The sequence below is a fragment of the Homalodisca vitripennis genome, chromosome 1 (assembly GCF_021130785.1).
Source record: "Homalodisca vitripennis isolate AUS2020 chromosome 1, UT_GWSS_2.1, whole genome shotgun sequence".
In the NCBI taxonomy this organism is placed as follows: Eukaryota; Metazoa; Arthropoda; class Insecta; order Hemiptera; family Cicadellidae; genus Homalodisca; species Homalodisca vitripennis.
Window position 1 is genome coordinate 72,477,696 of NC_060207.1, and position 25,347 is coordinate 72,503,042.

Below are 25,347 nucleotides of genomic sequence, written 5' to 3' on the forward strand. Positions count from 1 at the left end.
TTAAAACCCAAAACAACACTAGTATTTTCAGAAATTCATTTTACACAAATAAGTTGTAGGATAATAATATTATTATTCTTTGTGAATGATTTTATTTCTTGACAAAATTGAAATATATTGTAACTATGCAGGATAAGTCTGTTTAATAATTGATAAACAATGAAAACATACTACATGTTTTTATTTTGTTACAATTAATTAACAATACAGATACGGGTGTACAATAATATATTTACAGACTAAAAATAATTTTCATAATAAACCACTTTACATTCATTATTTTTCAAAAACATCTCCATAAATGTTGGTGGGCTTGTAGCGGTCGAATGGTTCCCCACCAGAGGGAGTCGACGGTTGTGGCGGAGGTTGGTACTGTCTCTGCGCTTCCTCCACAGGCCTGTTGTGTACAAACTTTATTAGTTATCTCACAATAACTAATACAGACTGTTACATCTCACCTTATATAGAGAATAGTATAGATTAATGGCCAATTTTGTTTTCATGTAAAATTTTGAATTTAATTGCTTCATTACTACTAACATGTTTAGGGGTGTGTATCAACATGAAACTAGTCCTAAAATAATTAAGTAATAATTTTAATGAAGTTATTATCATTCTAATTTCAGATTTTATTTTAAAACAATGCAACAAAATTTAACTGTCAAAGATCACAAGCTCCAATGCCTCTGATATAACTTTAAAATATGATGGCAGTATCTGAAGAGCATTTGTTTATTCCGTAGCATGATTTACTGCTAAATTGAATGTGCTGTATACTTTTACTAGTTTACAATGCTCAATCAAATAAAAAAAAAAAAATTTGTTTTTACTGAATAATAATGCTTACTTTTAAAAATTGGTATTTTAAATTTGAAATTATTCTGTAAAGTACATAATTTAAAGAAGACTTGGACTAAATATTTCAATAAATAATTATTACTGCTATAAATTGACTGGCAAAACATAAATATTGGATTATAGTGGGTTCATTGTTAAAGAATTAAATAGTTTATATAATAATATGCTTTTTTTATAATAATAGTTATTATGTATGTAGATAAAAGCAACAACACAATGAGTACTAAATGTATACAAAACAGTTGTATTTTATCAAATATAATGTGACAATACTCTTTTTAAGCATCAATAAAAGTAGATTTCTAATAAAAATGTCTTTTTTAGAGATACATTTTTAAAAATATCTTTTGGGTTTGGATTATGTTACTTCCACCAAGGTTGTGTGTTCTACCAGTGAAAGCACCCAATTTACTTTTGAGATAATGTCCACAATCTACTACCACAGGTAGATGATTATCCTACTCTAGATGTGAGGATATCCTGTGGTTGTTGATTGTGGATATTATCTCAAAAGTAAATTGGGTGCTTTCACTTGTAGAACACACAATTTTGGTGGAAGTAATGTAATCCAATATCAAATCAATTTTTTTTACATTAACATGTAAAACGTTTTTGAGCAAATACTACATTGAACTCAATACTTAATTTTATCAGAATATATGTTTGATTGTTTTTATTATTAGTACCTATTGTATTGTTACTTTTAGCTATATACAAAACAACTATTATGAAAATAAGCATATATACACTTATTTTATTTGTATCGATAAACCCAGTAAAAACATTATTTATATTTAAACAGTTAATTTACAACAGTAATAATCATTTATTGAAATATTTTAAATTACCTACTTTAATTATGTACTTTTTGGGAAAACTTCAAATCAAAACTACCAATTTTTAAAAAAAGATTGGTATTATTATTCAGTTAAAACAGGCTACATGTGAAAAATTAATTACATTCTCATTCCATATTTATATTTTACTGTGTGATTTACAATAGTAGTAAGTGTCCATGAAACATTTTAATTTATGTACTTTTTTTAACTCTATTAAATTAAAACATTTATATGAATTTTGATAAAATGGTTTCTATTATAAATCATGTTGTATTATATATCACTGGAAAGAGCATAACAAATGCTGCTAAATGAACTTTCCCAGCTCTCTCGGTCAATTAGGAGGGCTCCTAAAGCAATTTCAGAAATGTCTACTCATGTCTTTTTGATAAGTTTTTGAAAACTTCACATAGCCGCATTTCTAAAATGGTTTGAGATAAAAATTAAAATATAGATATTTTTCATATTTCTCAGCACTTAATGTGAGCATACCAAATATTAGTAAATTCTGAAATGGCAAGGTAAATTGAGAGTCTTGATTTTGAAATGGAATTGCCCTAAACCCAAAACTTGTGATACTCTAGTTTATAAGTCTTGATAAAATGACATTGTATATAATTAAATAGTAAAAATTAGAGGTGTATATACAATTGTTTGGTAAATTAAATAAATAATTAGCATTTCTTCAGGGGTTTCTAGGCTTACCTCAACTATCTAAAATTGGACAAGTGGAAATATGCATATTTAATCAAACGAGATTCTAAATGGCCTTCTTTTCGGAAATCTTAATTCAAAGCACTTTTATCACTAACTAGCTGTTTCCCACGGCTTTTCCTAAGCGTTACCAATGTATGTGCACTTCTGGCTCAAGTAAATTATATCTCCAACGCTGATGTAGAGTTTACTTTGTTGCCACGATCAAGAAAATCTGTAGATGTTTATAGCCATTGTACACGTACATGTGTTTTATTATAAAGTGGTCTAACACTCAAGCTTTAAGTTCAACCAGAAATTTATCTTCAAGACAAGTATACATCATAACTTAGCGCCTTCAAATAGTATTTGGCTATTAAATATCCGTAACTGATTCGTAATTGCAGTTTATAATGTGCAAGCGCTTTTAAAACTATTATCTTTGGCAACGCCACCTGGAGGCGAGTTACATCAATAGACATAGCATAGAAACCTTCTTCGTGGAAAAATACATATACATACAAATTTTCATAATGATCGGTCAAATAGTTTACGATTCCATAAAGGATAAACACATAAACATTCATTTATATATATGATAACTAAGAGTATATCTGACCAGAATACATGTATTCCAGTGATTTAATTTTCAGATGAATAAAATAACATTAGAGAATCTTGATGAGACATGCTTAATATCCAAATAGTATACAGTAAGTAGTACAGTTCGAGAACTTTAGCTGCATGCGTGACCTTGAGTGTGTGGTGATAGGCGGGAGGGGTGGCGGGGTAGCATTATGCACTGCGACCCGAAAACATTTCCTGTGACTCATGGTTAAAGCCCTTCTTTCAGGAATCGTATTGGCCCAAATAACTCATCACACTCGCTACAATCAGTCTGTTTTGTGACAGTGCTGATTGTGGCAGAATTAAATAATAAGAGAATACCAAATAATAGCAAGAATAGGACTTATCCTTGTTTTTCAGTTGTTATAGTGTTGTTTAATGTGTTTTTGAAAATAACGTATTTGTCAATACTAATCTGCAAATCGAAATCGTGAGTTTAAAGTCGTTAAAGAGCTTTTATTGTGCCTTCATCTCAGCGGCTAGCACGTAAACGCAACCCGCCACACAGACAGCGTTTATTTGTTGGAAGGGTAGTATTTGGGCCCTAAGAGGACAGCTAATTTCCTCCAACTGTAATTGTATGTATTACTGTAAATAGTTTACTAAACTATTAATATAAAACTGTTAATGATTGTAGTTAATTTGATTAGGTTACCATATTAGACAGGGGGTGTAAATTTCCTTAAACAACTATAAACATAATGTTTAGTGTGAGTACAGGGTTTGTCCGGAAAGTAATAGGACTGAGTCAATTAAAAAAAATGTATTGAGCAAATCGTTACAATTCTTTAAAAACTTTCAAGATAGGCTCCTTCTGCGTCGATGCAGCGCTGCCAGCGCGATTTCCAAGCATTGAAGGCGTCACAGAAGCCATTCTCCGGAATAGCCTTGAGAGCCGCGGTACAAGCTGCTTATATCTCCTCTGTCGTCTCAAAATGCTTGCCTTTTTAGGCGAGAAAACAAAAAAAGTCTGGGGGGGGGGCCACATCTGGGCTGTAGGGCGGCTGTGGAAGAGTTGGGATGCCGGCCTTGGTCAGGTAGCTATTCACAAGAAAGACGGTGTGTGAGCCGCAATTTCTGGTCGCCAGTGAGCACTTTTGGGGACCATCTTCGCACACACTTTGCGCATGTTCAAATGCTCCGTCACAATTTCATGAACGACAGATTTCGGTAAATGTAACATCTGGGCAATTAAATGAATACTTAGTCGACAGTCTTGAGTTCAAAACTTTGCGCACACGAGTCACATTGTCGGTGTTTGTCGAAGTCGAAGGTCTTCCAGCAAGGTCTTCATCAGCGACCTCTTCCCGGCCCTCCAAAAAGGCCTGGTGCCACCGAAACACACCACTTCTTGCTAAAGCAACATCTGGGTAAGCCTGCTTGATTATATCAAATGTCTCTGCCGCAGATTTACCGAGTTTCACACTGAATCTAATCGTGTACCTCTTCTCTAACGAACGCTGCATTTTCAGCTTGCACCACTCACAAAAACACGTCACTTGAAAATGCCTGTTCTGACTCTTCAGGTGCTCGGAGACAACTGACCAGCCGCTTGTTCGTTAGCTAGGAACACCCTCTACCGAATCCAGTCGTTGCGCGCACGCTCCGAAGTACAGTCTCGGCAAAAGAAAATCAGTCCTATTACTTTCCGGACAAACCCTGTATGTTAAAAATTTATAGGTAAATCCTTTAGAAAGGAAACAATGTTATAGAACCAAATTTTTGAGAGGTAAAAGAAACTCTGTATGATGTAATGCTGGGAGATCAAAAATAGATGGCATACTGTTCCAAAAGTGAAACTTGAACAACAAATTATAAATGAATGTCATATTATCTGGAGAAAGTGGCTTGATGTTCATCATATTTTAACCCAGGATTCTCATATGTGGAAGATGTACAAGTTCTTACTGACTACGTAAAGAAATACTATATGTTAAAGTGCCTTAATTTTAGACATAGTAGTGACGAGTGATGAAATATCCATTGCACTCGATCCTAAATTTTGGCACCAAGCAGCAAGTGGAATAGAATGAGTTATTTACTGAAAATGCAATACTATAGACTGGCAATCCCTATACATAACTCTTTATAAGAGCTAAAGAGAATCCACACCAACTCGTAGGTCCCATCGGCGGAACCTATGTTTTAATTAACCATATTTCATTAACACTGTTAGAACACACAGAGTTGAGATAAAATTCTGATATTTTGTACTATTAAACACCACATTATCACCACAGCGGTGGTATAAACAAAATTGAATATTTTTATAATGCTTTGGTAGAAAAATATAATTCCAAGCAAAACAAGTTTACACATAAATTTTGAACATGAAATAGTTAGTCACCTACTACTTTTTTTTATTTATTGGTCATGTGAGTTTTGTCAGCAGGAAAGTTTGAGATAGTAAACCATATTTTGTAAAAACAATTTTTATAATTTTTTGGACTGAACGGTTTGATCAGAATCCAAGTGAAAAAGAGCCGCAATTTAAGGCATGGTGCCCATGACACAATACCTATTTAATTTAATCCTGTAGATAAATTTGAAGATTTTCCACTCTCCGAAACAATAAGAATAACAATGATTTATAATAAAACAATTAATAATCATGGAAATTAAATATAAGCGATGCGATGCTCAGCATTGGACTCATGCGTTATTAGCCCCACCACCCAGAGGCCCCTAGCTTCAAATCCAGCAAGCAGGTGCCAGTCTATGGCATTCCTTGGTCACTTAAGGTATCCTATCCAAAAATTGACAGAATGATCATAGTGATTTTTTCACAAAATGTTCATTGTATTTTTTGACATATAACGTGATTAGTAAACAGTTGCAGAAAAGATGTAACAAGTCCAAAAAGATATTTGTGACAGAAACACATTTATACATTACAACAATGCACCAAGCTCCGTTGGTAACTTTACCATATTAACTTTACCTCATTTGGCCTACAACCCAATTTTATAACTCAGAAGGGAGACCATCAACATGGTAATCTGGAGGGTATAAGATAAGTTTTAACAAATTGTCTACGAGAGGTCAACAAAGATGGATGTTCTAATAAAACCAACAAAAGTGAATGATGCACTGCAAAACTTGCAGGAAGTAGGACAAGAGGGATTATAAAATTTTTGAAGAGATATACATGTTATATAAATACTTACCACAACTTTCTGGGACAAATTATTTACACATTTTTATTAACTGCCATTAAAACGTTAAGATTAGCGGGCAAAACTCTATAGATATATTATAACATCTTTTCTACAAAAAATTAACACTTTCTTTAATTCTAACATCATCACGATCACAAGTTAAATGGGTTTGCTTATTTTGTTGGTATCAAACTAGTGCTCCATTTTATAGAATCAGATATCTCTGGAGTAAAATGCTTTGCATGCAATTTCCTATTGAATAACAGGTTGAGTAGCAGGATATTAAAAAGTATATACTTTTTTAAATGCCATATTAAACACTCCTGAAAATATCCCCTGAAGATAGTCCAATCCCTTATCCACTTCAGAACAATTTGAATTTAAGTTTAAAGAGCAATGGTTGCGACTCTGAAATCAGAGAATTAAACAGTTTTTACGAGCACCAATAAAATACACAAATTTATCTGCAACATTCTTCATATATTTGATTGAATAGGTCCAACAATTTCAGCAACACGAACTATTTTAGGACAGAGTGCAGAAATAATAATTCCGTAGGAATCTTAGCGAGAGAACTTATGATGTAATATGATGAAATCCTATGTCTACTTCAGTAAAAAGGTGAATACTACAAACTATTGTAATCCATTTCCGATCTAATGTATTTCCAGTACCGTCAGTTGACTGTACATTATACACCAACTGAAAAATCGTTCTAGCCATTGGGAAGTTGAAAAACAAAAAAAGTAGTTTTTTAGGATTTGCAATCTTTTTAAATTCCTATGGATGGTTGATCTTCATGAAAAAGTTTTGGTTTTCTTTGTAAGTCATGAGACGTGTGTGTTAAATTTCGTCTTCCTAGGGCGTCAAGAAGTTGGAAAACCAAAATATTGTTTTTATAAGGGTTGCGAACGTATTTCAATCCCCCTCCCCTTTATGTGGTTATTCCTCATAAAAATCTATTTGTTTGGTGAGAGCAAAAGACACACACGTGTCAACTTTCGTCTTTATAGAACATTGATAGGTTGAGAAATAAAATATAGTTCTTCAAGGGATTGCAACCTAATTTCGACCCCTCCACGGACGTTTGATGTTTATGACAATGCTTTAGTTTTTCTATTTAAATCATGATGCATATGTCTGCCAAATATAGATTTTCTATGATATTCGGAGTTTGGAGAATTAGTGAAGAGTGAGTGAGTGAGGGCTTTGGCTTTTATATATAAAGATTACTGCTTTTGAATTTTGAAAGAATTTAGTGTCTTTATTTAATTTTTATAACGTTAAACTTAAACAGGAGATTTAAAATTATTTATCTTTAAATACAAAATGTATTATTGCAAATATTAACTTTTACTACTTTAAATGTAATGGAAAAATTAAAAGGCTCATTTAAAACGATCAAACTTTTGCACACTTTAATGCTACTCATGAGTCAGGATAGTCAAAAATAACTGTTCCTGAAAAGGTCAACGAGGAATTCAGTAGCGATTGGAATGTATCTTCAATATTTTTTTTGTTTACTTTTAATTTAAGCCAGTAATAAATAGTCAATCCTACTTCTATGGATAAAGAATACAACAACAAAAAAAGTAAATACCTGTTTTTAATTAAGATAAAATACAAAACAAATTAAACTGACCTGTAAGGCCTTGATTTCTTATCAAACTCCTCCCTGTTCTTTCTTCTCAACTCATCATAGGAGTTCTGAGTCGATGCTTGTGGAGGCAGTATAAAATCTTCTGGCCGCTGGGGAGCTGTGTAATGAAATTTGTTAATGTAAATTGTACAGTCTTTAAGTATCCAAAGTTCCAATAGATAATAACACATAAATTGAACAATGATTCATACTTAACACAAAAGCCGTTTGGGGTATCTAACTGTTTCCCTTCTACTTGCCTCATACTTAATTGTAACATTAAAACTATTTTCTTCCTTGTATGGATGGGTGTCATCTATAATAGAATATATTATAAAAATAAAAAATATTTATTCTTAACCCTTTGAGTGCCGGAGCATCGCTGTCAGCGATCCCGCATTATATGCAAAAAATGCCAGAATCGCTGTTAGCGACTTCTGCAGTAACGCTTATATTTCATATAGTATTTATCTAAATTGGCTCAATGACTATACACACATTCCAAAGGCTTCAACGTAACTTTTGATGTAGGTTTTGTAGCATTCTGGTTAGATTCTGATTTTTACAGCGGTTGTAAAGTGAGTGCGCAGTCGAGTTTAGAATCGACCGCTACGAGGACGAGCCGTAGCGTGTTTTGTTTGCGCTGCTGTTTATTTCACAAATGATATTGAAAGTTTTTAAGTGTAAATGGGTTTGTAGTGTTAGTATCTTCAAATTATTTCGTTTGTGTATGTTGTTCTAGTCTGTGTGTAAGCAGAACAATGACTTGGCCGCGAGTTACGGCAATCGTAAGCGGCTAGTACTTTATTAAGTACGTTTGTATAGTTTTTATGTTTTTTGTGTTTGTTCAGTGATAGTTATAAACAATGAGTCGTAAAAAAATTGCTGACAATGAAGACGTAGTATTGCAGGCATTAGATTTAAGCATTATCAGTGTAGACAATACACAGAGTGTTAGGTTAGGTTAGAAAATTTCTAGTTTTGTAGTGGTTGATTTATTGATAGAACTTAATACAAGATCATCAAGATCTGAATTGGTGTCAAACAGTATAAGCATTTTACAATTTGTCAATAATAGTTTCCAGGTTAGGCAGTTGTGGTTAATGTTCTCTCCAATTCAGGAACTCCTCCAGGCTGTAGAATGATTGGTCCAGCAACCAGGTTGTCAGTCTCTTCTTAAGCAGATTGCGGCTGATACTCTTCAGTGCTTCTGGGAGGTTGTTAAAAAAATTTTGCTCCAGCGTATGTAGGCTTTGATTCATAGAGTGCTGACCTGTGTAGAGGTAATGTATAGTTTGTGGCATTTCTAGTTTGGTAAGCATGCCTATCATAGTGTCTTGGAAGGTTTCGAGAAGAGGCATGAAGAATTGTCTCTAGGATATAAAGGGAGGGTGCTGTGAGGATCCCTAAGTCCTTAAAAGCCTGTCTACAGCTGTCTCTTGTGCCTAGCCCAGATATTGTTCTTATGGCTTTCTTTTGTAGGATCAGTACACGCTGTATATTTCTTGCTGTTGAGCCTCCCCAGACCACAATGCCGTACCTTAGGTGTGACTCAAACAGTGCATAGTATGCGGTTTTGCTGGCTGCTTGAGTGCTGATGGTCTTAATCCTCCTTATTACAAAGATGGCTGAGCTCAGTCTTTGACAAAGCCTATCCAGGTGTCCATTACAGGATAGCTTTTCATCTATGATGATCCCCAGATGCTTCACTTCGCTGGTCACTGTGATGTTGGGGAGTTCCGAGACTTTCTCTCTGTTTCTTCCCAGAACAATCTGCTTTGTCTTAGACTCATTAAGTACAAGGTCATTTTTTATGCAGTATTCAGCAGCCACATTCAGTGCAATATATAAGTCAATTTCCAGGTCTTCTGTGTTTTTCTTTCCTGTTAGCAGCACTGTGTCGTCAGCATACAGTTCATATTTTCATATTTATTTTCCAAACTTTATTTATAAGTATAAAAAATGTTTATATGTCTTTTTGTAAAGAATTAAATGGAGTATAAGATAGAATAACTAAAAGTGAACAAATAAAATATTTCAATAACACTAAGTTGTGTCAAAATAAAAAACTAAATGTTCTTGCTCATAAAGTTTTTGTTAATGATTTTTTTTATTTGTATAAAAACGTTAAATAAGTGATCAATGTATTATATGTATAAAGAAAATATATTTATCTAAAAAAAACAAAAACCTAACACATTAAACCAATAAATAAATTTGTTATGAATTTTTAACCAGACCCTTGCAGAATCAGGCATTTTCGCTCGGCATTTTATGCATACCATATAGCAAAACGCTGTGGCACTCAAAGGGTTAAAGAATAAAAATAAAATATCTAAAAATAATTCTTAATGAAAAAATTAGATGTGGCCAAAGGCTTTGGACTTGACAGTAGAATTTATTTTAAAGCCTGCACTGACAACAGACATTCTTTAACAAATAGGCTGTCATTTTCTAGTTTCGTTCAGCCTGTACAACAAAAATGTTTGGGCTGCACGTAGAATGTTAAAATACTATCATCATTTTAATATTAAATGGGTAAAAATTATTTATGTCCAAATATTAAAATTTGTTAAAATTGTGACTTTTTACTTAGTAATGGATACCCACAGTCGACACTAAGACGGAAGTTGTCATCCAGGCCCTGGTTGTACGGTCTGTCTGTGTCCAAGTCTGTGAATGTGCGGGGCGGAGAATCGTCTCTGTACACATCGGGGGAGCTCTCCTCAGGCAATGAGTAGCCAGGCATGTCTAGTGTTAAACTGTACAACAAACATAACATAGTTCTTTCAACTTCAATAAGTAACTGTATTTCACTCTGTGAGAATATTTATACAGAATAATCCCTCTAGTTCGACCTCTATGGTCCTCCTCCTTGCTTAGTCTGACCTTGCTCACTTTTCAGCATTTGATTATGTTTCTGTTGCATCCGTACAAGACATAGCCTACCAATGACAATTCATTCACTAGCAGTATCTGTGCGTGTCAGTAGACTGGTGGTAGTAGATACGGTTAGTGCAATTGTGTACTTAGTTTTACCATAAAGTTTATTTAACAAACAATTTGTGCAGATAACCAGATCATTGAAACTGTAGCGTGAATAGACATTAAAAGATATATTGATGATAAAGACGTCAAACCCACAACATGAATATCACGTATAGATGCAAAAGATACATTTTTGTTGTTGAAGAAACAACATAGGTATTCAACAAGATACATTTCTGCATATTAAAAAAGTTGCACATTTAATCCAATGGACATTTCATGGATTCACAAATGGAGGAATATTGTAGCAACATCTGCTAAGTAGAACATTACACTTTTATGGTTGGCACAACATCTTTAAATGCATGTTTTATGACATTCAAATTTTCTATTCTATATTGAGTAAAGAAATTCAGTGTTACAGGAAATATTTATAAGCTCAGTGCTTTATTATACTTTACAGTCCTACACTGTACTTTTTGTTCTCTCAATTTAATACAAAAATTTGTATTAAGTAATTTCTATTTATGACTATCTGAAATTGTATAACACATAAAATATAGATTACAAGTAATATTTTCTGTTACAGTATAGTTTTATCACGTTTTTCATGTTAATGTGCTCCTGGGATAATCCAAACTTTTTACTGCTACAATGCTCTCGGTTCCATATGTGACTCCATAATCTATGCTTGGTTTGATTTCTTGAAAGCCATAGTTTAAAATGGCATCATATTAGAAACTTAGGAGATTCTAGGATGCCCTTTGTGCCATTCCATAAATCATACACCTTTCATAACAATAAACATTTACTAACAATATAAAGGCTAAAGCAGTTGAGTTCGCACTGCTGTTGACTGTATGTGAAGCAACATACAGCACATCAAAGCAGTGATGGAGGCCCATTACTCAACACTCCGTGAAATGACTATAATTACTAATTCTTGTTTACTTTCACTTAATCAAATACCGTAAAATGGGGTGAATAGCAACAGTTTTCAACTTTGGAGCTAAAAAAAACAGTTATTAAATTTAATGCTAAACCAGTGAAAATTACCTCAGTTTTCCGGTCTTGCCTTCTTCTATTAAGCAGTATTAATTATTTTTAAATATCCTTCACCAAAAAAATTAAAAAAAAAAATTAAAATGTTACTGTTTCTATTCACCCCACGGAAAGGGGTGAATAGAAACATATGTTGTTTTTGCTAGATATTTCTATTTCCCAGTGTTGGGATGAATGGAAATACACTGTTTTATGACCTTTTACATGTTTACAATATAAAAAAAACATGGGAACAGATTTTTAAATGCACTTTTTCATGTAAAAATTTATTAATACAAAAAATAGTTACCGTACAAAAGAAAACAAGCAGCAAACATTAGCTAGGTTTTTGATTGACTTCTACTACTTAATATAATGTCAGTCCACTGAGATTCATCATCAAAACTAATGGTATTGTTAAAACGTGATGTGCTTGGGGCAACAATTGGAACACCAAGTTTTACGGACAACATCGATTTTGCTTACGAAGGAGTCTTCATCTGTAACAGCAAATTTTCTCGCAAAAGGTTGTTTTTTGTAGAACTGGCAGATGTAACCACCTTCTTCATAATCTTTGACTTGGCAAACATATAGTCTGAAGTGGGCTTTAGTTTTCCCATAGACCTTTACCACAGCGAAATCTCCGGGAAGAAATGACAATTGCGTATTTAAGGGCTCCTCTACACTCTGACTCTTCGTCTGGAGATGACAAGATTAATTCTTTGTCTGTGTCTTGGACAGAATAGTCTGACATGTCACTGTCAGACGATGATGGTTGGGTTGCCTTCTTTTTTGTTTTTTTTTTTTTGTAATCTTGGTGCCTGCCTTTCTAACTCCGGTACTGGTACCGGTACTAGTCCCAGCTTGGTCAACTATTTCGGGATTATCTTCAGACATTCAACAAAATCTTGGATGCCGACACTCTTCCAGCTGCTACCGAAACCTTCACTCTTTTCTTCCTCGGTTTTGGGGAGTCACCTTGCCTCAATTTTTTCAAAAGCTCTTTGAAAACAAGAATCAATTGCTTCAATAGGTGTTTTCACATACAGTTACCAGGTGTATTGCCAGCCGACGACTGGGCTGAACTCACTGCAGCGCTATCGGAAAACGCCATAACCTGGAAGCATTGCCAACACTGGTTTGCGGTTTATAGGGATTATTCCACACTTTTTGAAACCTGATATAATGTTAATTCAGGTTTGCAAGTCTCAAAAAACTTTTTTTAAGAGGCTGGGGAACTTATCTTTCGGGACAGTAGCCTCGTACCTACCTGGCCCATTTTTCCAATCTTTGAGGATAGCGCGCCATGATATCTTAAGCGGTCGAAAAAAATGCGACGTCTAGTGGTTGGGTTATGTGAGTCGAGTTGCTCGGTAGATAAAGATAAACTTAACTTTGCTCTCGTTGCATTTTTTTATAACGTCTAGTGACAGGTGGCTGGACAAGTTGTCCCCAATGAGATATTCACACCATCAAACCGTCTAAAGTAAGGTAAAGCCACAGTTTCAACCCAATCTGAAAAACAGAAGGAATCGAACCATCCACTTTTAGTACGATTATACCGGGAGTTGGCTGGACCTCCTTCCCTCCAGCTGTCGTAAAGATGCTGAGCTTTATATACCACATATGGTGGTAATATGGTTCCATCACCTGACGCAGCAAACATCACAGAAGTTGACGCTTTGGTCGAGTTCATTACTCTTTCAGGATATTTGCAGCCCCTCCTTGTTATTACTTTTGTTCGGCCAGGGTCGTCACACAGGTTAGTTTCATCGTAGTTAACAATGTGTGATTTAGGGACATCCTTTAACTCGACTTCCAAGTTATCAAAATACTCATTGATGAGTTCAGGTGTTACGGCTGCCCTAGACCGTTTGATGTTTTGGCACATTCGGAAAGATAATTGAGCTTGTAGCGTTGTAGAAACGAATACACAAAATCTTTTCCTGGAAGATTGTCTTTAAACTTGATCACTGTCTTTCCACGCCTATCGAGATATTCTTTCACCAACAGCCGTAGAGTGATCGAAATCAATCGGGTAACCCCATTCACCGACTGTTTTTAGTCTGTCAACAATAATTTTTTCTTCCTCTTCTGACAATACAGTTTGTCCCCCTTCTTCTTCATCTCGCTACCTTTCTTCAATGTGTCTATAAAGCACACTGTAATGAATGCCAGAGCAATCTGCCGCTACTCTTAAGCTCATACCATCATTTATTAAACTCAGAGCCCTTTTTAAGTCTTCAGCCGAGTGTTTTTTATGTTTGTTGAGAGATATATAGTTTCTCGGCATGCTGGAAAAAAACATTTGTATTAGACCTAATTGTTTTTAAAATGTGCTTGAAACATATGTTTCATATCTAACATAAAAAATGTTTCTTAAGTTACCGTACATATGTTAAACATACACACATGGGTATGTTATATGTACAGTACGATACGTAATATATGTTAAACATTACTACACAGTTCTTAAAACGAGAAGAAAGATATGTACCGTAGGTACTGAGATTTAATTTAGGTTACCTGGGCCTAGACCTGTTGAAAATTGGTTACTTTTAGTACATTCATAGTAGCCTAAATTTTTAAGCATACTATATAACTCCATACTAACTGAGACAGTGAACAAGCACTAAAATAACAACAAAATATTGTATATATATAATTTTATAACCTTACTATCTAATTTTGTAATCCGTGGGGTGAAAAGAAACACAACAATTCTCTGTTTCTATTCACCCCGTGTGATTTAAAATTATCCGACATGATAACCTAAAAATTATTGAACAACATGTTTCAGAATAGATAGATTTGTTAACTCCTGTAATTGATCTCTTAGATGTTTTAGCACAATAAAAAAACCTACTTGGTTGTATGAAAGAACTTAGTTTGGTACTTACATGAGAAGTTTAGAAAGATTCAATTGTTGAGGTTATTAAATGCACATGTGTCGTCTTCAATACACAGCAGTACAGTGATGCCAACACAACAACGTTATTTTTCCCTGTAACTTTCAAGGTTTGCAGCTTCAAAAAAAAATATCCCGCGGTGGATTATCAGTTTTGTGCCTTTCTACCATTTTGTAAAAGATTTTCGGAAAGTTTTGTTGCTATTCACCCCAGTGTTGCTATTCACCCCATTTTACGGTACTCATTTACATCACTATTTTTTTTTAATTATCTATTCTAAATAATCATCATAATTATTTCACTATCATTATTACTGTACACAAAATCTCTGAAAGTTGTTATAAAACAAATTTGATTAGATTTATCTTTCAGTTTTTTAGATTTGTATTAGCACCTTTTTTCATTATCTCAATAGTCTACTATCTATTCATTTATTATATTGTTGTGTTATAATACACCAAGAAGACCTCAAGATAAAAAGAACACTGTGGAATAGAGACATTGTTGTGAGTGTCACGCTTCATTTTCTTCCTTCTTAATTCAACAGGACTGGCTAGTTTTAACTTTGAGCACTAGGTTTGACCACTAAAGTGTTTTATTAAGCTGCAAGTGTCACTGAGACAGACATTCTTTCCAAGCCCAAATTAAAACTCTGTGGTCAAAAATTTAGATTTCAATAAGGCCTGAACATTGAGTATCCTACATTTTAAAACAATAATCACAATGGATGGACTTTATAAAATTCAATCTTCAAATTTAAGAAAGATTTCCCCAAATTTTAGATTACTAGTTTTTAATGTAAATAAGCAACTTTACTAATTAAAAACATATAAAGTTGGGAAGACAAGAAATATATAAGAAACAGATTTTCAACATCAATTGTTTTCAACCCTTATTTTTTATCTATAGCCTAATCCCTTTTTCAGGATACGTACTTAACCCACTTAAGGTCTCTGGAAACTAAAATATACTTTGTAGCAGACTACTGAAATGAATATTATAACTTCCAAATTCAGAAAACTACTCTTCACTGTTTTGTAACTACCAAAAATACATTTTTGAAGCACACAACAAACATGATACTTACGTATCCTGGAACCCTCCACCTCCCTGTTGTTTTCTGGCTCTCAGTGCAGCACCTAGAGGACTGTCAGGGATTGCCATCAGCTTCTCAGCACATATATGTTGATAGGATATCTTACCAGCAAAATAACCTAAAAATACAGCTGCCATAATTTTTGGTGCGGCACCCCACGTTACATGTCCCTTCAAGTATCCTGGAAATAAGAAAACAAAATCAAATCAATACAAAAAAAGGGTTGGGCAGTTACATATGATTAAATTTATAGCAACAGCACTGGTTTAAGTACAGTGAAAATTGGACTGCATTTTAGAAGCACAATATAATGGGAAATGTCTTCAAACTTATAATCTTTGGATTACAGCTCTTTTAACAATTCTTGTGGTTAGTATGTACTTTTATTTTTTATACAGGCTGTTTCAAATAGGTTCATTGAGTTTCTAAAGCATTTAAGGGTGTTCAACTACAAACAATTTGATAAACCAGTTACTTTTGTTTATTTAGGTCTCCATTCAAATTTGTTAACTTAAAAATTTTTTGAATTTTAGGCATTAAGATTGATTATAGTGTTTATCTGTTAAGTAGTTTACACTATCTTTTAAATATTATAGACAAACTTTTGATCTTTCTTTTTTTTTGAGGAAGGGCATTTGCCAAGGAGGCCATGTTTTAGATCTAGAAGCCTAGTCCATCCTTAAGTATAAGGAGAGACACATTTTTGTTTGCCTAAGGCCTGAGGCCCTCTCCATAGCTCAGATTTTTTCTCATATAAAAACTTAATATGGATTTGTATTTATATACAATAATTAAGAAGAAGTTATTTGCATGTCCATTTGATACATGATATGTATTCAAATAATAAAATATTGTGGCAAATAACAGGAATTATCATACTATTCTCAACCTTTCAGCATGATATAGATGTTTCCTGTTATTTTATATTGCTACTGCATATCTATAATATTATATTGTAACAAAATAAAGATAGAAACAAATAATTGCTAAATGTTATAGACTAAAATACTTATTTTCTATTATTTCAGTTGGCCTCATCATGAGGCAATCAAATTCATAGGATCTCTAACAAACGAAGGGTCTTGCATGTGGACCATACTATATCATACAAGACTTCAATTTTATAGAACTAAATTAAAAAGAGCATTAGAAAATGCAGTAAAGAGTGTGGCAGGACTTGTGTACAGTGATCAGGTATAAAAGACATAATATGTTAACAATAGCGCAAATTAATACTTCCATAATAAAAAGTTGTCTATATGTTTTCACTGTCAGTTTTTTTTCTCACTTAGAACAAGAAGATACGGAAACCCCTCATTTCACTTAGTGCTAAAGGGACCATTGCACTACTTTTGAAGTGACAAGATATTTTAGGATGGGTAAGGTTGGATGTAGGGGCTGCCTCCTATCTAAATCTAATGAGGAGGAATACTGGACACTATCTCAGTTATATCACTGTGGAAGAAGGGAAGGCTAGCTCTGTTCCAGCCTCTTCTAGTCCAAGCAGGCGAGAGAGACAATACTTCCTTATGTTTAGACTTTAACCCTTACAGACATCAACCGAAACACCAAGACATTTTTAGCAATTTGCACAAAGTTATCAACAACTTTGTTATTTATTGGCTAATTTTTGTTTTGTTATGTGTAGGTAACACACGTAACACTGTACATATACACTGTACATTAACACTGTACATAATCAAAAATTACTTCTTAAAATATAATCTTCAGCTGTTGTTTATTCAGTTTTTGTATTGTTGGCTATTCGCTGAGAACCTCAACGTAGTCCATGTCTTATCACAGGAAATCTGCTCTAAATAAGTTATTTATTATTTTATTTAAATCATTTTGGAGTTATTCGATTTGTGATAAAATCTTCTAAAAACTGGTATTCTTGTAACCCTTGAGAAAAATTACTGGTTTTTAAGATATTCAAAGTTTAAAAGTTTTAATGCTAGCCATTTTGAAAATACTAAAGACAATTTCATAATAGTTTTTCAATAACTTCCCTTGCTATCACAAAAATTGGAGCCAACTTTGTATAATTTAATGTATTAGATTTTAAGGAATTAATTATTTTGTAAAATACTTAAGACAGATGGGAAACTAAGCATAGGAGACCCATGTTCATATAGTGAAATGTGTTTGTCTTGACCTGAGCAATAACATGGTATATCTTTGTCGAGAGAGTTACGGGACACTCTGTATAATCTATATTAGCACATACTGAAATCAATCATGTTTCCTATTTAGTTACAAGATTAAAGATATTGACGAACCTGCTCTTGTTGCCAGATATGTAAGACCACCAAGCCCAGTGCACAAGGGTAAACACCTCTGATAAAACGCTTCTCGGTTGCACTCTTGGATGACTCTTTGGTCTTGGGGTGAAATCTTGAAGGGCTGAAATAATAATAATAACTTACTGAAAGAAATAGTAATAATTCAAAAGAAACATTTTGTTAGCACATAATACAAGATAAGAATAAACCAGTTCATGAATTGGGCAGCAGACTTTATTGAGGATACAATGAAGTACATCTCATGTAGGAATGAGAACTACCATCAAACTTGAACTTCCTATCCACAAATGGAGCTTTTTGAAATATTTTAATTCATAGTTTTATTTGAGATACCTCCCTAAGTGATAAGCTTCGCTAACACTCATCCAAATCCTATAGACAGACATGCACCATTATTAAACGTGATTTAGTCTTTATAGAAATTATGTTTTTAGTTAAAAATTTTAAATCAATAGCTCAATTTGTTGACACAGAAGAGAAATTTATCCTGCCTCCTGAGTGTTAAGCTTTGCTAAAGCTCAACCAATTAAACATATTATTGCATGTCTGGACATACTAATAAATTTACCATATATAAAAATAAATGTACCACACAATTCATGTCAAATTTCTAATGTTATTCTATTTAAAACATAACTTTTCCAACCGATAAAAGGAAGTTGTAAGTAAAAAAATACTAGCAGTCTAACAATAGATTTAACAAAGACCTTCTATATAATTATAGAACTACTTGCTGTCAAGGCAATATCGAGTACTCTGTAACAAACTAGGAACCGTAACAATGAATTTCTGTCATGGGTATGTCATAACAAAACTCGTATGTTGGATAGAGATTTTGCTATACGACAATTTCATTCCAAATGCACTAACTGGATCTGTAATTTCCACTCATTGTCAAACATCCAACTTTGTTACAAGATTATTCAGAGAGCTGACAACATTTCTCTTCAGTAGTTCTGCAGGATATCTTGAGAATGAATTATTGAACAAGTACAGGATGAATGAACAGGTAAATTCCAGTCCAAGGCCGAACATGCATATAAATTAAACTGTACTTCTTATTTCTTCATTGTGTGAGTGATTTATTCACGTTATGTATCATTTTATTAATTTAGACTAAATATTCAGTTTAATGATTAATGATTTGACAATGAGACAGTGCGCTATAAACTAGTAATTAATTAAATAAAAAATGTGGATTGAGGACGGGGCTACGTAACTTTATTTATTCATAATGAATTAAGCTTAATAAACTTGAAAGTTTGCATGAATATCACAGGTAATATAGAGTTTGATGATTATGCATACGTCCCTTTATGTGATTTATTTCAGTGTTAGCAAAGCCTAACTCTCCACAGGATATCTCGAGAACACATTTGAGCTACAGATATGAAATATTGTATTTTGCTATCACTTAGGAAGCGGACAAAATTACTTCTTGCCTGTTTGTCTGTCTTTTACAGAATAGCTCAACAACAAAATGACATACAGTCTTGAAATTTTATATGAAACTTCAAAGAAGCTAGTTACTTAACATACTAACTACCTTGTATTGAATCAAAATAGTGTATTTATCTAATAATTTACCATTCCATCATGATTCTGGTCTAGTCTAGACCTTGAAGTAGAGTAATAACATTCACTATCTTAATTTGTTATTTACATTTTTTTTAATGTTATTCAAATATTTTAAAATTCTTTGCACATTCTTTAATTTTGTTCAAAATTTAGGCTAGGCTACATCTATTTCAAAAGTTTCATATCTTTTCCAATAATTTAAGATAGTTAATTTGTTAATTACATTATTAATTAACAAATTAACAATAGGAGAAATAAAGTGCAGAAGACTCCGTTGGGCAGGCCATGTTTTGAGAAGAGAAGAGGAATGCAAACTGAGGAGGGTAATGTACGGTAACCCAAAAGGAAGACGACCCCGTGGGAGACCGAAAGTGAGATGGTGGAACCAGCGAAGGCTGATATGGAGAAGGTGGGCGCTTCAGAGGAAGATGCAGAGGACCGTTCAAGATGGAGGAGCTTTGTTGGTGCGGCTAAATATCACCTCCGATATAAATGGCCCTGGGAGTAAGAGTAAGTAAGTAATTTGTTAATAATTGACCATGGCTTCTGAGATAACAGTCTATTCCTATCTTGGTAATGAAAAGGTACACTGTATGCTTACTAAATTTAAAATGGAGGCAAGGAATAATGCAGAAAAATAAAGGTGTGTCTTACTTTCACACGTTTCATTATGAAATTTCTTTTCTTAAAGTAAGTTATAAATTCTTATTAAATAAGTCACAAACATCAAATAATAATAATCATATGAATACGAGGTCTGTCCAAAAAGTATCCGACCGCCGACCAGTAGGCGGCCGCGGCGTAACCAACCAGCTCAAACCGGTTATTGGAGGGTAGGGGCGAGCCTACTCCTTCCATATAAGGCATTGAATACGATCCGGTCACTCAGTGAGTCACAGCGCTCTGTTACTTACAGTACTACCGTGTGTGTGCGTCGCATTTCAATATGACTGAACGTGTTGAGCAGCGCATTTGCATTAAATTTTACCAAAATCGCACAGGACAATCTGGATTTGATAAAAAGTGACCCAGGGCTATTTAAAAAAGTTATTACTGGTGATGAGTCATGGGTTTATGGCTACGACCCTGAAACAAAGGCTCAATCTTTACAGTGGAAAACTCGTGAAGAGCAACGGCCGAAAAAAGCAAGACAAAGTCGAAGCAATGTCAAGACAATGCTGACAGTTTTTTTTTACCAGGGCGGCGTTTTTCATCACAAATATGCTCCAAGAGGCCAGACAGTGAATAAGGAGTATTATCTTGAGGTCCTAAGGCAGTTATGAGGTGCAGTGCGAAGAAAACGACCTGAACTGTGGACAAACTGTAACTGGATCCTGGACGGCAACGCGCCAGCTCATTTCTCAAATCTTATTCAGCGTTTTTTGGTCAAACACGACATCAACTAACTACGACAACCTCCCTACAGTCCTGACATAGCTCCTTGTGACTTCTGGGTATTTTCAAAATTAAAAATTCCTTTGAAAGGAAAAACATTTGACGATGTTGAACAAATAAAACAAAATGCAACGAAGGACCTGTTAGCCATTCCGCAAAATGAATTTAAGGAGTGTTTCCGGAAGTGGGAGGAGCGTTGGAATAAAGTAGTGGCTTGTGGAGGGGATTACTTTGAAGGGGACCATATTGCCGTTGCCGCCGAGTAACGTCAGTTCATGCCAGACGTCAAGGTTGGATACTTTTTGGACACACCTCGTATATGACAAGTATAAGATGGCATGAATATGCCTACTCATAAATATATTGGCCAAATTATTACAAGTATTAAACACAAATATTTTTATTCATTCTGTTTATGAAACATACATTGAATGATGTCATAGAATGTGTACATGATATATTCTTAAAATTAAACAATAGAAACTAAATTTGTGTAGTAAATATAATAAAATGCAACAAATGCATTGTAATATGTATGTTGTAATACAAAAACCTATCCACCTGACTTACCAATTTCTATCAATGTCTATATTGTACAATACACAAAAAGATCATCTAGAGATAAAGGTATCAGCTCAATCTGGAATACTTCTAATAAGACTTGAAATTATTTATTGTTCATTTTGCCTTTATTTCAGAAGGAAGTATATTATAGAACCTGAAGCCCTTGTACAATGGTTTCTTACAATATATCTATTCAGTTCTGTAAGAATCTGTTGCCAAATCACCAGGATGTCTAGTGTTTAAAATGATGATTGTTTCCTACTAGCATTGAATTTTGACACTATAATCTATACTTTACTGAAAATATTGTTTAATAAATTTATAATCCATAAATTGTCATAATTACTAAGATGCAAAATATTCTTTGACTGAACGACCTGAGATTAAGAATTGTTCTAATTGATTTTGTTTGTACTTTCAGAATAGCATATATTTTATTAATTGAGTTCACTCTATAGAGAGAGATTGCAAAAGGTATTGCTCAATGTGTATATATAAAAAATAGACCATCTTTTCATTCTTACAAATTACAGTTCAGAAATGTTTAGTCTACTTTGAGCATATAGTCTAGATAGTATTTTGTAAGAACTTTATCTACATGGGAATTCCAGTTCAAGTTGCTATCGATAAGGGTTAATTTTTAATCATTTAAAAAAATACAAAATAGGCTCCTAATATTATTTTGGGGCCATTATGGGGCCTAATATTATTTTAATATCATTTTTAATAAATTATTTAAAATGTTAAACATTAATAATAAAACACTAATTTTTTAAACATGTCCTTCAACTTGAATATTGTGTTATAAATCATTATTACATTTCATAGTTCTTCTTCTCATCTATATTTTATTTACATCTCAGTAATTTTTGCTATTTATAGTTTAAGTGTTATAAGTATTTGCACTGTTACTGCACTGTGTCTGTTATTGGAAATCCTCTCTATGCGCAGAAACAGGCATGCAGTCTTTTTAGGGAGTATATTCTCTACGAGTGCTCTGTAATTCAATGTAATTAAATCAGTGAATATTCTTTTGATTTTATTGCCAATCCTAAAACTTTGAACTATTTATGGAATTAATGGTACTATTGTAGGTGAACTATTTTTGGATTGATAGTAGTTAAGTTTCATGGATTCAGAAAACAATATATTCAGTTAGTAATAAGATTGAGCAATATATTATAATGATATAAAAATAAACAAAAGTGGTCTCAAAACGAAAACCTTGTGGCACATCATATTTAACTTAGTTTTGAAGAAGAGCAATATGGAATTTCAAATTAACTATTTCTACAAATTGTTTTCTTTTAGATAGTTGTAGGTAAACCACTCACAAAAAGACACTGAGCGATTTTAGTTCACGCAGGGTGCGGGTAAATATCCCTCCGCCGCTGTGATACCGCCTTCTACCAGTATCACCACCACTGCTCTATTCCCTGACCTGACCACTGCCACTCAGAAGCTAATCTCACACCAAAACTCAAGCTCCCTGAATATGTCTATATTATCTGTTCAATTAATATTTTACACTTGTATAGGCCTATACACAAAAATACAATATACTTATAGAATAGGAAAGTAGCTGCATTGTAAACAAAATGGCGCGACACGATCCATACAGATAATAAAACAGAGACGATGAAATGCTTGTCCCACTCCCCACCACTGGAGGGGGCCCCTCCTGCACATGGTTGCTTAGATACTTGCTTCTGCACAGGTTTCTTTGCGAGCCTATATTCGAGGTTTCATGTAGGCTATATTCCATACTATTTCTGTCTATTGCATCAATTATTTCAATGAAATAAGTTGTAGCAGTTAATATCAATTTTCCAGATCAAAAAGCGTGTCGGAAATTCCCTATAAAATAGCTTTTTTCTAAATATAGGCCTACTGTAATTTAAAGCGGATTTTCATTACTTTTTTTAAAAATAGATGGAACAGTGCTATTAGTCAATGAATTGTCAGAATCACTTTATATCCATGTTTCCATACAAACCTTATTTAAAAAATTGTTAACTGTTCCAGGCAATTCCCTGAGATAAAAGAAGAGTTTAACAGGTGTGTAAAGTGTTTGATGAAAACAGTAAAATGCCATTGAAACTGTTTTAAAATTGAACAAAGCCAGGATAGGTTTCAAGCTATTCATTCATATCACAACATATTTCAACTCAACGTTCTTTTTTAATATCAGTCAGAACACGAGGCATAAACTCCTCATTCATAAATCTTCAGATAAAATTTATTGAATCAAGCTCCAAAATAACCCACTAATCTCTGTCATTTGATCAATGATCTGTCGACGTTTTGAAAGCACAATTTAAAAATTTTATGAACATTTTCATGTGTTCGGGCAGTTCATGGACGTCCGGAACGAAGCGTGTCATCAATGGACATATTAACATTTTTAACAAAGAAAACCACTTGTACACTTAAGTTTTTCCCGTAGTGACAACTTTGTAGGCTGTATTCAACATTAAAACCGTTTCAACAGCATTTTTAGCAATCAGGAAACAAAATTTCACAGTTGCACGCTGTTCAACTTTTGGGTACCCCCCTCCCCCCTTATTTATCATAAGAGTTTTATAATATTTGTTTCCAATGTTATTAGTATTTTGTAATTTTGGCAGCATATAAGAGTTAACCAAGTTCATGAAATGACCATTGCATCATTCACAAATACAAGTTACAACAATGCATACCCTAAGTCTTATAAAAAATTTAAAACTTATTAGCAGTAGCTACAAATAAATCAAACCAAGATTGATGTTGCAATGCAGAAAATAAATGTTCAGTATTTAAATCACAAAGATTTTAGAGTAAGTATATTGAAGGTTTGGTGTATTTTTTTCAATTATAAAGTGAAAAAAGTTATCTGATAGCTACGTATTTTAGCCAGGGATTTCCTGTAACTTTACTTAGATTAGTGAAAATATTGTCAATGTCCAATGGCACTGTAATTTGCTATTCTAGTTAGAGATTTGGTACCATAACTTCACAAAATATTTATTTTTTGTACTATTTTTGAGTTGCATAATAATTAAATGTTAGACTTAAATTGCTTTACAATAATTGATTTACAACTTAGTTCAACCAAAGAATTAGACAAATTTTTATTAGTTCTGAAATGAAAATTGTGTACACAAATTAAATAAAAATATAATTTGTTTATTGACAAGCTTAAAGGTAGGCTATAAAGCATATTTTGATAACAGTACTTACAGTTGGTGGGGCCCTTTGGGGATCTAGAGGATCGGCATGAACTGGATTCATGATGAAATAGTTTTAATAAATTTCAAACTTGAAAGTTAGGCTATAAATTTGTATTTCTAATTATAACCTCAATTATTAACAAATGACACAGGAGAGCATGACCGAAGACCGAAGTTGAAACAGAGAAGACGACAGCTCTGAGCTAGCAGCAATGACAGATGTTTGCCTGTGAACTTTTTCCATGGAGGTATAATTTTATTAAAAGTTGAAAATCACAGCTTCCTAGTAACAGCTCAAACACCAAAATTGCAATTTACTAGTAGGCTAGTGTTAAGACTGACTTTCAAAGGTTAATATGATTGGAGTCCTTCAAAGTCAGCATAGTTCACCTATAGAGTGACAATACATTGTATATTATGAACAATATGATTAGTTGGAACAAATATCTG

The 25,347-nt window shown here is 33.5% G+C and overlaps 1 protein-coding gene across 1 annotated transcript; it reads right to left on the reverse strand.

Moving 5' to 3' along the window:
- On the reverse strand, positions 1-25,107 carry LOC124364456 (OCIA domain-containing protein 1). Its single transcript, XM_046819957.1, has 6 exons — positions 24,908-25,107; positions 18,128-18,251; positions 15,840-16,029; positions 10,425-10,576; positions 7,818-7,932; positions 1-397 (listed from the first exon to the last, which is right to left on the reverse strand). The coding sequence occupies exons 1-6, from the start codon at positions 24,956-24,958 to the stop codon at positions 277-279; spliced, it is 753 nt and encodes a 250-aa protein (XP_046675913.1). The 5' UTR covers positions 24,959-25,107; the 3' UTR covers positions 1-276.
- Positions 25,108-25,347: the final 240 nt, after the last annotated feature.